The 17,663-nt window shown below is 38.4% G+C and overlaps 3 protein-coding genes across 5 annotated transcripts; 1 reads left to right on the top strand and 2 right to left on the bottom strand.

The window, feature by feature from the left end:
- Positions 1-1,370: 1,370 nt before the first annotated feature.
- Positions 1,371-13,963, top strand: LOC147484776 (uncharacterized). Of its 3 annotated transcripts, XM_086576378.1 has the most exons (7): positions 1,371-3,488; positions 4,676-4,878; positions 5,013-5,144; positions 11,736-12,029; positions 12,193-12,306; positions 12,519-12,607; positions 13,538-13,725. In XM_086576378.1, the coding sequence occupies exons 1-7, from the start codon at positions 1,506-1,508 to the stop codon at positions 13,582-13,584; spliced, it is 2,862 nt and encodes a 953-aa protein (XP_086432504.1). In that variant the 5' UTR covers positions 1,371-1,505; the 3' UTR covers positions 13,585-13,725. The 3 variants fall into 3 exon arrangements, with proteins under 3 accessions (XP_086432504.1, XP_086432502.1, XP_086432503.1); XM_086576376.1 differs by lacking the exon at positions 12,519-12,607 and having other exon boundaries at positions 1,373-3,488; positions 13,538-13,963; XM_086576377.1 differs by lacking the exon at positions 12,519-12,607 and having other exon boundaries at positions 1,375-3,488; positions 4,736-4,878; positions 13,538-13,963.
- Positions 7,227-11,693, bottom strand: LOC147484777 (uncharacterized). The gene is made up of 2 exons (XM_086576379.1): positions 9,912-11,693; positions 7,227-9,675 (listed from the first exon to the last, which is right to left on the bottom strand). The coding sequence occupies exon 1, from the start codon at positions 11,011-11,013 to the stop codon at positions 10,090-10,092; it is 924 nt and encodes a 307-aa protein (XP_086432505.1). The 5' UTR covers positions 11,014-11,693; the 3' UTR covers positions 7,227-9,675; positions 9,912-10,089.
- LOC147484775 (putative protein phosphatase 2C 60) lies at positions 13,757-16,660 on the bottom strand. The gene is made up of 6 exons (XM_086579816.1): positions 16,307-16,660; positions 15,900-16,166; positions 15,745-15,754; positions 15,423-15,621; positions 14,210-15,366; positions 13,757-14,165 (listed from the first exon to the last, which is right to left on the bottom strand). Exons 2-5 carry the CDS (start codon positions 16,141-16,143, stop codon positions 15,127-15,129), a joined length of 693 nt encoding a protein of 230 aa, XP_086435942.1. The 5' UTR covers positions 16,144-16,166; positions 16,307-16,660; the 3' UTR covers positions 13,757-14,165; positions 14,210-15,126.
- Between the last annotated feature and the right edge of the window lie 1,003 nt (positions 16,661-17,663).

Below are 17,663 nucleotides of genomic sequence, written 5' to 3'. Positions count from 1 at the left end.
ATGATTCTTATTAAAAAAAATGAAGAATTAGAGTTAATACAAAAGTAATGCTTTTAGTATATAACCCTATCAATCTCCCACTTATACTCAAAGCATTGCTTTTTAGTATACTACTAACACAACCCTTATTAGAAACACCTCCGCTACCACTCGATTATTAAATTACAACAACCCCAAGTTTCAATTACAGATAATGAATTAATATATATCTTCACTTGCAACAACATTTTTTTTTACTCATGGAGCTCTAGCTTGCTACCAACCCGCCTTCACTCCACACTCTCCTCTTTTTACCCCAACTCAAGTCAACTTTTTTATTTCTCAAAACGTAGAAAACATTACAGAAAGCCTAATCACATCCTATTCCCACCACATCTAAATTCATATCTAAATTCACCTTCTTCAAATGATTATTTATATCAACAATGTAAAGATGATAAATGGTTTGGTAGAGTTTGAAGCACACAAACGAATTTAGATCTCATGAGGAAATTTGTGGAATTGAACTTTGAGAGGAATGAATTTTGAATTTATGGAATTGAACTGTGAGTAGATACCTCGAGCAAGAAAACGGGTATTGATCTCGGAGAGGAGTGAAGTTGCGGTAGGCGAGAGTGACCTGATTTTTTATCAAAAACACTTAAAACTAAAGTTTCTTTGGGCTCGAACCCGCGACCTGATGGAAACAAAGCCTAGAAAAACCAAACGGAAACCGTTCCCCGTCAGTGTCCGGATTCTTAAAATTAAAATCAGCGTACCACAGCCGTTAGATCACGCTAGAAATGATATGGACCGTCCTTTATTATAATTTTGTCCTGTAGTGGAAAAAAACCCTATCTTATTAGATACTAGTATTTGCTTTCGCGTTTGCACGACACAAATACGTCGCTTCTTCGGCGCCCTCGAGGCATCCGCCCATGCGGCCGCAGATGCAATCTGTAGCGTTCCGTTGCCGCCAGCGTCAGATCCCTCATCACGACACAAAATAGCGTTCGGTATACTTTGGTATGGCACAAATATGTGCGCCTTCGGCTTTGGCGCCCCCGATGCACATCCGCCCCGATAGATACCGCAGATTCTCTACAAGATCCACACCCCTACTCATGTTTCTAGAGCCCAATAGCCCAAATATTTCGCCCGCCGGCGCGATCGCCCGTCACGACCACGGATACGGCGCCTTTCAAGACTCGCAAGATCGTCCCCGTGACGGCGCGGATACACGCACTTTCGACACTTCCCCCTCTCCTACTAATGTTTCCAGAGCCCAACAGCCCATAAAAATTCAGCCCCAAAACAGCGCATGTTTTTTTTGTGTGGGGTGGGTAAGGTGAGAAAAATTTTTAAACTCACCCCAAAAAAGCTGTTAACTCACCCCAGGAAAACAATCTATTGGGCATGGTGACGGTGATGGTGAGGGTGGCACGACCAACTTATGAGGTGGAGTTTGTCGTCCCACTCACCCTTGTTTGTTATATAGAAGATAACAAAGTGATATTTTCAAGTCAATGCAAAAGTCTGTAGTTGAAAATTGCGTCCCTCGTACAAATCATCTTTTCTTTTCAGAATCTCCAAAGGAAGAAGATCGAGAAATGAACAGAAACAACGCATCTGAAGATAAAGGTAATAAACTTATGGACTTATATTCGGATTCTTCGCCTTTGATTGAAAGCATGTTGAAAGCAGTTATTTCTAATGAAACTTTGGACTCAGCAATTATGTGGAGGTGTTTTGAGTTCTGCTACTTGTTTCCCAAAAATTATGAATTTTTTAAGGACGACATCGTCCAGTTGTGGATAGTTGAAGGATTTATTCCTTCTCCTCAGGCCGGAATAAATATTGAGGCTATTGCTAGTATCTATTTTGACACTTTTCAGGGACTGTCTATATTTCATTTGTTGCGTTTTGATTATTTCACTGGACGGCAGAGGTATAAACTGAATGACTCTGTTTTCGATCATTTGCAAAAGCAACACAATGATGAATATTTCAGATTAGATGATGACGGGAGTTTTTGTATTTCGGATAATACTGTACATTCTTCGCTTCACGACGGCTTTAATCCAATCAATTTTAGTGAGTTGTACCGAGCGAAAAGGTTATGCACTCTTTTCATACTCCATCAGCATGGATACCGCATTGACCAACTTCCTCGCGATCTTTTTATAAAGTTGCCATTGTTGTGGGTTCTTGATTTGAGTCACACAAGCATCACGGACTTGCCAAGCTCGATAGGAAATTTGAAAGCTCTGAGATACCTTAATCTCTCCGGGACCCCTATAAGAATGTTGCCCAAGTCGTTTTGTAGCCTTTACCAGATTCAAGTTTTGAGGCTGAGAGATTGCTCAAAGCTTGTTGGTTTACCCAAGGAAATGAGGAAACTAACAAAACTACGACATCTTGATGTGGATGTGCCCCGTCTTTTGGTTTCAATGCCACCGGGATTTGGCGATTTAACTGAGTTACAAACACTGCCCGCATTCGTTGTTTGTAAAGAGATTGGATATCATATAAATGAGTTAAAACACATGGTAAAACTTCATGGGGCTCTACGCATTTTAAGGCTTGAGAATGTGTTTAGCTTGGAGGAGGCTAAGGAAGCGGCATTGGATCAGAAGAGATATCTCGACAAGTTGGAGTTGCAGTGGTCAGAGTTAAGAGATGGATTTGAGCTCCTTGAAAATCTCCAACCTCATACGAATCTTAAGGAGTTGCAGATAGTTGGCTATGGTGGTGCCAAGTTCCCAAGTTGGATTGGGAACCATCGTTTTTCCAAACTTGTCAATATTACTATCCATGATTGCAAAAAGTGCAAATTCCTCTCACCTTTTGGGAAACTCCCACTCCTTAAATCTCTCTCCGTAAGTGAAATGCATGAAGTTAAGGCGATCGATCATCAGTTTTGTGGCAGAAACATGGACCTAGAAAATTTGGACTTGGAGAAACTTGATCTATGGACAGTTTCTGAGAATTTAGTAAATGATAACGTGTTCACTGCATTTCCGAGGTTGGAGAACCTTACACTTAATGGAATGCCTAAGTTGGAGAAATGGAGTGGAATTGTGGAAGGTGACTTCCCTCAACTACAAAAGCTGAATATTTTTGGTTGCCTAGAGCTTACAGGTCTTCCGCAACTTTCACTGCTCGATTCAATGCAAAAATTAGAGATTAGACTCTGTCCTTTACTTGAGTCTTTCCCCATGGATGGGTTGCCAAATTCACTTCAAGACCTTGTTATCATAGATTGTCCAGTGCTAAAAGAGCGGTGCCAAAAGGAAGTAGGAGAAGAATGGAGAAAGCTTGCACAGATTCCGAGTGTATGGATGGATGACGAACAGTTCTCTTGGGTGAGATCTTCGGAATTTCTAGGAAAAGAAGATAGAAAAAAGAAATATACTCAGCTGTCTGAGATTGAGGCAGCTGAATCGTCCAAGACGGAGTCAAGTCAGGCTAGCTACGACGTGAACCAACAACTTCTTGCCCATGGAAGAGTATGATTATCTAACTCAACACTCCTAAAGAATTTATATAGTAATTAAAATGTTCTACAATAGAAAAAATCTTTTAATTACAAAATCTGGATTGGAGCCACTGTACCAGGTGGTTTAGACATACAGAACAAACGCTAAAAGGTCTTAGCTTAGCAGGGTTCCTGGGTTTGTAGCTTTATCCCCACTTTGTAAAAGGTACTAAAGGATCAGTCCTTTGACTAACAAGAGCAAAAAATACTGGTCTAATCTTGTTCCACTACATGGCCAGTTGGTCACATCCTTAAATCTGACTGTTTTCCCAACAAAGGCTAAAAGGTCTTAGCAGGGTTCCTTGCTTTGACCCTGGGTTTGTAGCTTTATCCCCACTTTGTAAAAGGTACTAAAGGATCAGTCCTTCGACTAACAAGAGCAAAAAATACTGGTCTAATCGTGTTCCACTACATGGCCAGTTGGTCACATCCTTAATTCTGACTGTTTTCCCTTGATTTGCAAAATTTACAGGTTTATTTATACTATCAACGTTTTCTTTTAGCCAAGTATCAATAGCAAATCCGACTTATTAGTTGGGCAAGGCTTGGAATAATTTATTAAAAATATTTCTGTAAGGCATTTTAATTAAGACATGCAGCCTTTTTGGAACTCATGTTTTTTTTTTGCTAGAAAGGAACTCATGTTGTAACTGCCCCTTAAACTGACTTTCTTTCACTTTTCAGAAATACATATCAGATTAACTTATTAAGGAATATCATTGGGCAGAATATATTACACATGTAGAGTGAATACGGATCTAAGTAGTGCTTGTGGTTATTTATTTTCTTTATTAGTAGAATCATATGCAAATACAGTAGCCTTGAAGTTCATGTGCATAAACCATATCAAAATAAGCTGCAACATCATGGCATTACTAAAAATAAACCATAAGAATTATTTAATAAATTACATAATTAGTATTATTGAAGGTTTTATTATAAAGGTTTGATTGAAATTGAAATGGTTATAGTTTTGTCGCAATGAAGTTTCTAAGTGAGAGCGTGCCCAGTTGTCCATGGCAAGAACTTTGGAGGTTGTTCCAGAGCTCTTGAGTTTCATCTCATACATGGGGTGGGGGTAAACATTAGGGATTTTAGGACCAAAACAAAAATAAAGAACCTTTTTTTTCCCTAATACAGCATCAAATTTATATATAGATATATGCTCCAACTGACAGTAAGAACCCATCCACTAAAACTGGTACTTTTGGTGCTAAGAACCTTGAAATGGGTGGAAGCGGAAAACACAACGTACTAGAGGGAGCCAGAGGTTCAGAGTATCCAAAGAGCGGAGCAGAGCTTCATATGCCAGAAGGGTTGAAAACTGGTGAAATTGCGGTTGCACAACATTTGCGAAAACGGTAAAAATCAAACTTGTTTTAAGCTTCCGTTCAACGTAATGAGGATTGTCAGTTGACTCAGTTCTGTATCTAGTTATTATTAGCTACATTATCAAGGAAGTTTACTAGGGAGGAACTTGTGATATGAATTTCAGGAAGAATGAAGATGAGAAGGAAACAGTGAGGGTAGCAGCATCTCAATCTGGAAACATTGAGATCCCACCAGATGATGGATTTACATGGCATAGATATGGTCAGAAAGCAGTACGGGGTTCAAAGTTTGAGAGGTGAGTTCTGATTAAGTATTAAAACAGAGTTCATACTTACTTTTTTTTTCCTTCATATAAGACCAGAAGGATCATCAATCCTCAAAACAAACAAGAAATAACTGGTCCATCTCTATTAATCAATGGTGATAACAAAAATAAGAGAAGTTTCTTCTTTTGGGTTCCCAAGTGAGTTTCTTCTCAGCGTTCCTTGTACCAATAACAAAGACATTATAAAATCCTATTTGTGTAACAATCCATCTAAGATCAGACTATCTCTCAAATGATGTGGTTCGCTTAAGGAACTAATGTTCAGTCCAATTCGATAGGATGGGCTGTGCCAACTTAAGAATTCCTATATCAAAAGATATAGAAACCCAACCTAATCTTGAGCCTAGAATACTTGGCCAGACGGCCAGAGTGCACAAACCAACTTTGATTGGACTCAGTAGGTTTGTGCTGTCAAGTTCGTTGGAAGGTCACTCAAACTCTATTTTGTTTAACACAGTGACATGGTAAAGTTTGACGCACACACAATGAAGAGAGGACAGTATGGAACTTGCACCTCATCACCATATATATGACAATAGGACGTGTGCTGAGTATGTTTAGTATCCCCATGGTTGTCTGAGCCCAATCAAAATCAATTCCTGTTCTCCTCTTTGGCAAGAGTCCAGCCTAAGTCTAAATTCCTCAACTCCAGCTCGACTAATGTTTAGATTTAGCATATTGGGGTTTACTTGGGCAATCTAAGGTTTAATTAGTTTTTATTCTGGACCCTGCAGCCCTGCACTTTAAGATCTATTGAAGGGTGATGATTGTAAAGGTAAACTGCTTTAGGACAGGCCGACTTTAGATCCGTTGAACCTATGGTAGGAATCTCTATGTACAAGGACTGTGTTCCCATCTATTCAATCATTCAGTATTGAACAAACTAGTCATAAGTTGCACACCACCTTCACCTAAAAATGGCATTAGTACCCAGTAGGACTTTTGTTAATCTGGTCATATGAGATTGTCATTTGTTCCAACATATTAATCAAATCAAAGGGTGAATATAAAAAAATTGAGAGAAAAGAGATCTGTGGTGACACAAGATATATTATTTAACACACAACACCCCCTCTCAAGATGGCGCATATAGATCACTCATGCCCATCTTGAAACAAATACGATCAGAAGTAGTACGCAGTACTGGTTTGGTAAATATGTCGGCTGATTTTGAGAGGAGACGTGGAGTAGAAATCTCTTTTCTTGAAACCTTCTCACGAACAAAGTGACAATCAACTTTAATATGCTTCGTTCGCTCATGAAAAACTGGACTTGTTGCTATATGAATAGTGGCTTGATTATCAGGGGCTTGATTATAACAATGCAAAGAAATAGGTTCACAAACCGAGACGCCTAATTCTTTCAAGAGATTTCTAATCCAGATTAACTCACATGTTGTATGTGCCATAGCACGATGTTCTGCTTAAGCGCTGGAACGAGCAACACCTGTTTGTTTCTTGCTCTTCCACGTAACCAAATTGCCACCCAGTACAATATCCAGTAGTCGACCGCCGATCTGAAACAGAACCAGTCCAATGAGAATATGTATAACCAACTACATCCAAATGACCATGTGCACGATACACCAGACCACGTCCTGGGGAGCCTTTTAAGTAACGGAGAATTCGAATGACAACTTGAAAATGAGGAACTCTAGGAGCATGCATGAACTGAGAAACAACACTTACAACAGACGAGATATTTGGGTGGGTAATGGTTGCATAAATCAACTTCCCGACAAGCCTTCGATACATTTCAACATCGGAAATTAGTTCTCCTTGGTCAGAATGTAACTTGTGATTGGGATCCATAGAGGTATCAATTGGTTTAGCACCTACATTTCCAGTTTTTGCCAGTAGATCAAGGATATACTTTCGTTGTGATAGATGACATTCACGTCCAAATCTGGTTACCTCCAAGGCCGAAAATATCAGCCGATATATTGATATATCGGCGATATATTTCGGTTTTTGTCCCCTCCGATATAGAGATATTAAGATATTTCGGATGGATATATTGATATAATTTCAAACCGATATATATCTACCGATATATTCGATTTTGACCGCCGACTTTGTTGACTTTGACCGATGTTTGACTGATTTATTATTATTTTTTCCGATATTTCCGATATATATCGTTATATATCGGCAATATTTCCCGATATATTGACATTTTTTTTTGACTAATCAACAAAAAGAGATATATCGTCTGATATATCGATATTTCCGATATATTTCATTTTTTGAAGGGTCCGAAATATCGCCTGATTTCGAAATATTAGGCCTTGGTTACCTCAATACTGAGAAAATACTGTAACACGCCAAGATCTTTAGTTTCGAAGTGCTTGGAAAGTTGTTCTTTCAATACTTTAATACCATACTCGTCGGATCCAGTGACAATAATATCATCAACGTACACAACCAACAAGACAACCCCTCTTGTTGTCTTCCTATAGAACACTGAATGATCATAAGAACAACGAGACATACCATTAGTCATCACAATGTGACTGAATTTGTTAAACCATGCTCTTGGTGACTGTTTAAGTCCATAAATAGACTTCTTAAGTCGACATACTAACCCCCCCTTAGCAAGAAAACCAGGAGGTTGTCCCATATATACTTCCTCGTGGAGATCACCATGAAGAAACACATTTTTAACATCTAGTTGATAAAGATTCCAGTTCTGATTAATTGCAATAGACAGAATAATACGAACTGAGTTGAGTTTCGCTATGGGAGAAAAAGTCTCATGATAGTCCAACCCATAAGTTTGAGTATACCCTTTAGCAACCAACCTTGCCTTTAAACGAGAAATTGTGCCATCAGGATTTTGTTTGACAGTAAAAACCCAACGACACCCAACAACCTTTTTACCAAGGGGAAGTGAAGTTAGAACCCAAGTACAATTGGATTGCAGTGCAGCCATCTCTTCCTCCATGGCATTTTTCCAACCAGGATGCAATAAAGCCTCTCTATAGTTTTTAGGGACCGAAACAGACAACAAAGAAGTAGCAATGGACTTGACAAAGGGAGGTAAGTGATCATATGAAACATAATGAGAAACTGGATACCTTTGTTTATTATGTGTGCAACGCCGATCACCTTTTCTCTCAACAATGGGAGGAGCAGTACTTTTTTTTATCAGGTGTGCACTGTCGAGTAGCTTTTCTCTAAGCAATGGACATATCAATACTAGCAGCGGAAGTGAGAGGTTGGTTGGAATCTTCAGACATACGAACATTAGTGGGGTGCAGCGGAGCAATCCTCTCTACTTGTGGTGGTACATCACATTGCTGATCATCATTGATACTCATTATTTCTTCTGGTGGTGGTTCAAGTGGTTCATCACATTGCAAATCAACCGTAGACGTCACATGTTCTGGTTTCTTAGGTGGTTTTGCTTTATTAGTGGGTCTACGTTAATATACCTGTCCAAAACTCCCCGGGGGATACATGACTGGATGAATAGTATCTTCCATAGTGATTGGGAGAATAATAGAATCCTCAAATAGTTTTGGATTAACCTGTCCAGCTGAAGAGTAATATGGAGTTGATTCGAAAAAGGTGACATCTGCACAGACAAATGACTTCCGGAGAGTAGGACTATAACACTTATACCCTTTCTGGGTACGAGAATATCCCAAAAAAATACATTTGTGAGACCGTGGATCAAGTTTATCCTTACTTTTGTTTAGATTGTGAACGAAACAGACGCATCCAAATACACGAGGAGGTAGAGGAAATAAAACTTGACAAGGAAACAACATAGACATTGGAGATTTCCCATTTAAAACTGAAGAAGGCATTCTATTTATTAGATAACATGTTGTAAGAACAGCATCTGCCCAATATATTTTGGGAACATTAGATTGAAACATCAAGCATCGAGCAACTTCTAAAAGAGGGCGATTTTTTCGTTCAGCTACTCCATTTTGTTGTGGAGTATCAACACAAGATGTCTGATGAGTAACCCCTTTTTCATTTAGGAAATCTTGAATAGGACCAGCTGTATACTCTCTAGCATTATCAGATCAAAAAAGGTGCAAACAGGTTGAATACTAATTTGTGATTTCGGAGTAAAAGGATTTCAATACTGAAAATAACTCGGATCAATCTTTCAAGACATATACCCAACACATACGAGAATAGTTATCAATAAAGGTAACAATATACTTAGCTCCATATAAACCAACTGTTCTACACGGACCCCAAATATCTGAATGAACTAGATGAAACGGTTTACAACTTTTATTCTCAATACGAGGTTTGTAAGTAGCGCGACGATGTTTTGCTAACTCACAAACTTCACACTCTAATTTATTTGAACTGGAAATACTAGGAATCAAACTCTGTAAATACTTCAATGGTAAATGTCCAAGTCGACGATGCCATTGGACTGGTGTAACAGTAGCAAGTGCTTTATTCTGCTCATCTTGGAAGTGATAAATACCACCCTGCTCATATCCCCCACCAATCGTTCTCTTTGTCTGAAGATCCTGAAAGACACAATATGAGGGAAATAAAGTGATTGAGCAGGTAAGAGATCTGGTGAGACTACGAACTGACAATAAATTAAATGGAAACCCTTGAACTAAAAGAACTGAAGGCAGCAATAACTGATCATTAAGCTTAATGATTCCTTGACCAAGAATTTTGGCTGTAGAGCCATTAGCTAATGTAACGAATGATGGTAAACTGAAATACTGAATACTCATGAACAAGGCAGGGTTACCTGTCATATGATATGAGGCCCCTGAATCAATAACCCAGGGAGCCGAAGTACTAGTATGGAGACACGTGTTACCTGAGTTGGCTAATGTGGCAGTAGGCATAGAAGGTGATGCGGCTAGTGTTTGCATACGTTTCATAATGTTAGCCATATCTACCTGTAGTTTCTGGAGCATGTCTCCCTAGTCTTTGTTCTCACTTGCAAATGCTTGATTTGCCTTATGCTGATTTGGTCTTCCAACAAGATCCCAGCAAAAGTCAGTGGCATGATGATTCGACCGCCCACAATTTTCACATGGCTTGAAATCAACACCTCGGCCTCTGCCACGGCCTCTTTGTGTTCTTCCTCCACACCCACGAAAGCTAGTATTTCCACCACGACCAGAATTGGAAAGATTAGGGGTGAACAAAGCAGATTTCTCAGCTTTGTCACCAATAGTTGATACAACAACTCGTGAAAGGCGTGAATGTGTTTCAGCTAAGGTGGGAAGCTTCAATTCAGCCTGGATTTGAGAACGAACGGGCTCATATTCATGTCGTAAACCAGAAAGAAACTTGGACACTCGGAAATCCTCACGCTGTTTTTGAAGCTCATTGATATCGGTGACAAGGGGATGATAAATATTAAGTTCTTCCCACATAATTCTCAACTGATTATAATACTCACTTAAAGACTTCTCGCCCTGCTTGAGATAAATAATCTGCTCATATAAGTCATAAATACGGGAGCTATTTTGGGACTGTGAATATGACTCTTTAAGGTAATCCCAAATAGCCTTAGCTGTAGCCAGAAACCTCACTGTATTACTAACTGACTTCTCCATAGTATTCCACAACAAGGTCTTAACCTGAGCGTCTTCTTTTACCCAATCTGCATACCCACTAGATGTATCAGCAGGCTGTTTTTCTGTTAGATACTTAAGTTTTCCTTTTCCAGTAAGGACGACTTTGATGGCTTCAGCCCATTGAAGATAGTTGGTAACCCCTTCCAACTTCACTGACGTCATCCCAAAAGTGAATAAGTTGGGACTAACAAGATCATTGGAACTATTGGAGGAATCTCCAACATTAGAAGCAACAACCCTTGTTCCGGTTTCTTCAGCCATTCTTGAAACAAAGACAACTTTGAATACTTTGTAGACAACGAAATGCGAAAAACGAATCTAATACTGAAAGAGGAAAAAAAAAATGCCAAAAAACAATATTGTGTGTGTGTTTTATTTTTGTTGAGAATACTGCAATCTGCTAGATCTGGAATAGTAATACAGATGACGAGATCGCGATAATCAGATACTGTTTTTGGATCTTTAAACCATACCTAGTGGCTCCGATACCATGTTAATGGTTCAGACTAGGTATGGATACATACTGTTGGACTGTGCTCCCATCTATTCGATCTTTCAGTATTGAACAAACCAGTCATAAGTTGCACACTACCTTCACCTAAAAATGTCATTAGTACCCAGTAGGACTTTTGTTAATCTAGTCACATGAGATTGTCAATTGTTCCAACATATTATTCAAATCAAAGGATGAATATAAAAAAATTGAGAGAAAAAGAGATCTGTGGTGACACAAGATATATAAACTTTTTTGAGATGGGGGTAATTAATCAAACACAGAATAGATGATCAAGAATGTCTTTGCATAAGCTCCGAATTAAATGTGTTTCATGTTAATAAGCAGCAATAACTATAAAGGCATCAACCAATCTCATCTAAATGTTTTTCTTTTTTCGACCTCACCACCATCACAATAGTGTCTTTCTGCAGTGACCAAAAATTAACCTCAGAAACTGACTTTTTTTTGTCTGTTTAATGTTTATCAGGATCTATTATCGGTGCATCCACAGGCACCTTTATGGATGTTCCGCAACAAAACAAGTCCAGCGCCTTGACAATGATCCCCACATGTTTGAAGTAACCTATAGGGGCCATCACGTGTGTCAAATTTCCCAGACAGCATCACCTTTGAGAACTACTCTTGAACAGCAAGAGCAACCACTACCACCATCACCATCACGGTCTACTTCATCTCCAAACCCCCAAAAGTACAAGAAATTTAATCAGATGGGTGAGATTGAATTTGTTGAAAGTTCGGTTGCACAAACATCGCCAAGGAGGTAAGTTATCCAACTTGCATTTAGGTTCCAGTATACGTAATGAGAATATTAGTTCTCTTTCTAAGTACTAGTTCCTTTATCAAGTAAATGTAGTAGGGAGGAAATTGTAAGCTGAAAATCAGAAAACAGTTTAAGATTAAGCTTAATCCTATTTGAGTTTCAGGAAGCATGGGCATGAGAACCGTACTGTGAGGGTAGCGACAGCTCAGTCAGGAATTCCACCAGATGATGGGTTTAGTTGGAGAAAATATGGTCAGAAAGAGATATTAGATCCTAGGTGAGTTTTGCTTTAAGAAGACAAATTTCCGTACTTTAGTTATTTTATTTTTCTTTTAGACCAGAAAGATTATCAAACCTCAAAAGAAAGGTAACTCGCAATTAGTGTTCGGTCCACTCCCATAATGCTGCAGTTAGGGAGGGCTGGGTCAAGTTAAGAAATCGTCTTAAAATCAAATGATATGAAAGCCAATTTACTGTTGTCTTTTTTAGCCTAGAACACTCAGCAAAAGTGCGTACGATTAAATCTTCTATGAACATGGCCATACTCAGTAGGTCTGCACGATCAGGTTCTTTGGAAGGTAACTCACATTAGATTTTGCATAAAGTTTGAATATTGTGTGGATTTTCACATCATTGCCATATAATTATATAAATAACTAACTGGTAATCGGGTTGGTTCAGTAGCCCACCACTGCTCTCCCCTTACTCTGGCGCGAGTCCAGCACTCCAGCCCAAGTCTAGAATCCTCGACCCTGCAATTTATTCATAAAGTTGAGATTTGTTCATAGTTTCATATCGTTAAGAGCTAAAAATTATACTCCATTAATTAATCCATTTTACACGACAAGAAAGAATAAATAGATTATAATTAAGGAAAGTTGAGAAGTTCAAGTACTTACAGACTTTTAAAAGATGGATTAGTTTGGTACATCAATACTACTTAAAGTTGATGTCTACTTAAACAAAACAAAATATCATGATCTAAATTTTTTGGTTATGCCTTCAATAATCTCATGTAACCAGATTAACAGAAGACCTACACACTAACACTTCATGTTAAAAGTGGTGTACAAAGCAAAAAATTATAACATATAGACTTTAATTTCTCATATATAAAGCTTATATGTTAAAAAGATCTAGGTATATGTGGTGACACAAGATTTGCTCCATGTAGGCATGTAGCTGCAGGAAAATGTAATTAAAGTTCATTGTAAATTTTTGAAGATGTGATTAATCGATCTTCACACAGAAATAGATGATTAAGCATGTGTGGTCAGATAGATTTTGTTGTATTCAGTTAAGAAGAAGGGAGGCTACAGAATTTACTTGTTCTGCGTTAAAGAACATTCAATAATAAATGAAGGCATAAGCAAATTCCTTCTACTCTCAAGTCTCTCAGCTCCTTCTCGATTTTGTCTTTCCACAATGACCAATTCACCTCTGACTTTGTCTTTCCACAATGACCTATTTTACCTCTGACTTTATTCCATCTCTGTATTTTTTTGCAGGAGTTATTACGGGTGCACCAACAAGGGGTGTCCAGCAAGGAAGATAGTACAGCGACTTGAAGACGATCCCGACACATTTGAAATAGTCTATTCTGGCCACCATACTTGTCACATTTCCCCGACGGAGTTGTCCACTGCAACACCTTTGAGTAGTACAAATACCGTCATGGAATCGGACCTCCAACTGTATGAGGACATTCAAAATATTATGTTTTGGTCTACGTAAGCAAAAATTTGTATTGATAAAGGTGGTTGTGGGGGGAGGAGGAGGAGAGTACATGAGGAGTTACTTACAGTCTACTCACACAGTACTACAGTAGCACTATAAGAACTTAACAAAACCTATAATAAACATGTTCTGGAACCTCCCATTTGGTTATCCATGGGGGTTTTACAATAAAAACAACTTGATCATTGTCTTGCAAACTGACCGAGTACTTTGCCAATTGATCTGCTGTGAAATTGGCTTCTCTCCAAACTGGAGTCAATTTGCAGTAGTCTAAAAGATTTATGCATCTCTGCCATCTCTGCTTCATACACCAAGGTACACTTGAAGTTCCAAAAGCATTAACCGCAGATGTCGAGTCTGACTCTACCCATACTTTTCTCCAATTTCTCTTAATAGCATCTGACTCTACCCATACTTTTCTCCAATTTCTCTTAATAGCATACTCTACCGCCTCTAGAATTGCTAGACATTCAGCTATGAAATTTGTCTGATGAGCAATATTCCTGCAAAGACAGTGTTGGATGAAAGTGAAAATATTAGCAGCAGTGTTGGATCAGTTCCTTCAGTCGCGCAAGATTGGTGTTGATTGTCCACAGAGGTGGCAGGCTCTTCTGATGCCATGTTCGATGCTCTGGATTTTACCAATCCTATGTATTTTATCTGCTCTCCGTAGATACAAAACAACTTATAGGTACAATAGAATCCAATACAATAGGGCACAGGAAACACTATAACCAACTGCATTACTTACAATTGACGATAACATTAAATTAGTATATTGATATGTATATTCTTTGATCCGCTTTTTCAGTTAAACGATCGTAGTGATATTAAGTGAAGAATCTCGATACTGCCAAAGGAGCATTTATTTCTGCCAAGGGTTTTGTGCTGATGCGAGAAGAATTGTGCTTAACAGTAGACCTTTATAAACCGTTTGGAAAAACAAGTCGTGGAGAGGAAACCAGTCCTTTCTCTACTTTTTAAGCTCGACTGTTTTTTTTCTTCATATTCATCTAGAAACCTTCTTTGAATTGAGAGTAGTAGTTCATTTCACGTCAAAAGCACAACTGAGTCCTTAAAAAGTTATAAGAGAACCAGGCTGGAGGAACAGGGATTTTGCTTTTGAAGTATGAGATGAAAGATTCTTGTTTTATCTTTAGAGATTCAATGTTCCCTGCTGAAATTTTCAGTGACTTCCTTTTATATACAAAACCAGCTTATCCCCGTAATCAAGTTATACTGATCAAAACATTTTATGAAATAATTAGCATTGGACGTAAAAACCACTAGAGTATTGTATTGTACGCTGTTTTTTTTTTCTTGGTAGTAATCGAATTTATGTCCAATGTTTTAATTTTCTCTATGCATTACTAAATCCAAGTTCGGACCACTTGCCACCTCCTCTAATTAAAATCTTGGAACATTGGTAGGAGGAGCTTGTACTTGACGGGATAGAATCCAGGAACAAAACTATAACGGTAATATCGTCATGAAAATGTCTTCTCACGCCTCGTTCAATATTTTTCAAATGTGAGTATCTCATCTCTCTTTTCTTTGCCATCTCTTGCGATGCCGCCTGAATAAGTCTCCTTGCTATCCCCTACAGAATAAGAATCCACAACATGAAAAAACAGTAACAAGAGCTAGTAAAATTACTTTACGTGGATGACGGTGGACAATTTCGACAGCCTGCTCATTGCTGAGATGCTCCCATAGACCATCAGACGCAAATATAAGGAATTCGTCCCGGGGATGTAGTTTCTGGACTAAGACTGATGGTTCAGAACTAAGCATTGGTTTCTCGTTCACGCAATTGAAACTTCTGGTACAGAGGCTCTCTGTTGAATTCTGTCCTCTTCAGATAAGCATCACCAGTGGACCTTGAAGTCTGCAAGAATTAGAGATTCAGGAGCCTTTCATTGAGATTACGGCTAATGATGATTAAGAATTCAATTCATTAGAAGCTAGATTAAAGTACTGGATAAAAACTTAGAAGAGATATCAGAAACAAATCTGATGAAAACATCCCCTTTATTATACTCTTTACACGCCAAACTCCGCCGTTTTTAAACAACTCTCTGAATCATGAGGATGCAGTGAGCGCAGTTCCTCTCTTATAGATTCAATATATACTTGCATCATGCTCAGCTGACAACTGAATAGCAGTAACATCCATGCTTGCCTTTTCTGATCTCCCTAAAACCACCCTAGACTTCCCAACGTTTGCAATATATAGTGTTCCAGCACATGTGATCCCTACCAAACAGCACGATCCCACTGTTGGCATTTGTGGCTTAATGAGCCACTCTTTCTGTACAAGACACAGGAATTCCTCTTCTGTTGCAGAATATGCTTCACGGATAACGCCGACTGACATATTCTGATTATTCAATGTGGATTCTGCGCCAGATACATTGTTAAATCGTTAAGACAGCTAGCAGAGCTCCTAACTATTGATACTGAAACAAATACAGAAATAACAAGATAGAGCATAGAGTAATAAAGTGATTGTCCAGCCAAAACTAGTATGAGAGTCTTACATGTTTTAAGATTGAGTTGTTTTTCTTGGACAGTATCCATATGTACGTATGGTAGTGATAATTTTTTCTCATTTTCAGTTAACAAGATTAAAAGGAAAGCTTTATAGTCATTGGCTAAGGAGATAGACTGGTATTGATGTACAACTTAAACGTCTTGAAGGTTCTGGAAACGCAACGGGACAGACTGAAAATGGCATAAACAAGGAAGACGCTCAGTTTTATGGAATAAGCAGCATGTAATCTACCAGCGCCCATCACATTCTTGACCAAACAATCTGGAAGGGTTATCATTGCCTATACTTACAGCACTGATTTATAATACACTTAACAAGATGTTCATGAACATATATGAAGAAGTATTCCCAACTGTAACTCAACTGGTGTAATAAGGTTCGATTACGTGGCCATACTGTGCAGTGAGTTGTTTATTGAGCTAATACTAGATCAAGTGTAGTAACAAATATTTCATCAAAATACAAAATTCATCAGGAAGTGATTGGAGAACGAACGTACTCGACATTGTTGAACACTTGAACACTTGAACACTTGAACATATGTTCGTTTATGAAGTGGGCAGCAACCCCACAAATGACTTCACTGTATGAATAGTCTGGTCGCGTGATGGCTATCATCATGCATATGCTGATGCTTTTTAGTGATACGTCGAATGATTACATTGTGAAGTATTATTTGATGTTCTGTGTATGTAATTATACATATACCGCCCAATATGTTCTGTTTGTTTTAATATATACTGCTAAAGTATTAATTTTTAATGAAAGTCCATAAGATCTCATGTTCCTGAAACTGTATTACACATTTACACTCTAATTTCGCATCTTACTACTAAATTACGTATTACAGGGTTTAGTGCTTATGATGAAATGTAAACAGCTTGTTGAAAACAGTATTGAATTATTGATAGTAGACACAGGACAAAGTCCAAAAATACTGGATCGTGGGTCACAGACATGTTAGGTCGTTAGTACCTACCAGCACACGATTTTTATTGATTTCCAAGTTTTCTGGTGAAGTGTCTAAATTAAGCAAGTTCAAAGTGTTATTGATTTTTATTTTTATTTTCCTATGAAGGATGGTATAGTCGTATAGAACATAGAAGGAAATCAGGAATATCACACAGTTTCCACTAGGTTTTGAGGTGGACATGTATAACTGTGTAGAAGGGGGAGACGGTGTGGCGTAACTGACTAACAGGAACCTTGTTTTTTTTGTTTTTGTTTTTGTTTTTTTTTAAAAAATATTTAGAGGGTTAAGGTAGACCCACACCAGTTATATTGAAAGGCCCTAGCTAGCCTGAAGGCTCATCTACCCTGAAGGGAACTTAGTCCAAAGGCTC

This window comes from Coptis chinensis, chromosome 8 (assembly GCF_015680905.1).
Source record: "Coptis chinensis isolate HL-2020 chromosome 8, ASM1568090v1, whole genome shotgun sequence".
Taxonomy (NCBI): Eukaryota; Viridiplantae; Streptophyta; class Magnoliopsida; order Ranunculales; family Ranunculaceae; genus Coptis; species Coptis chinensis.
This window is presented reverse-complemented; position numbering and strand designations above follow the sequence as displayed.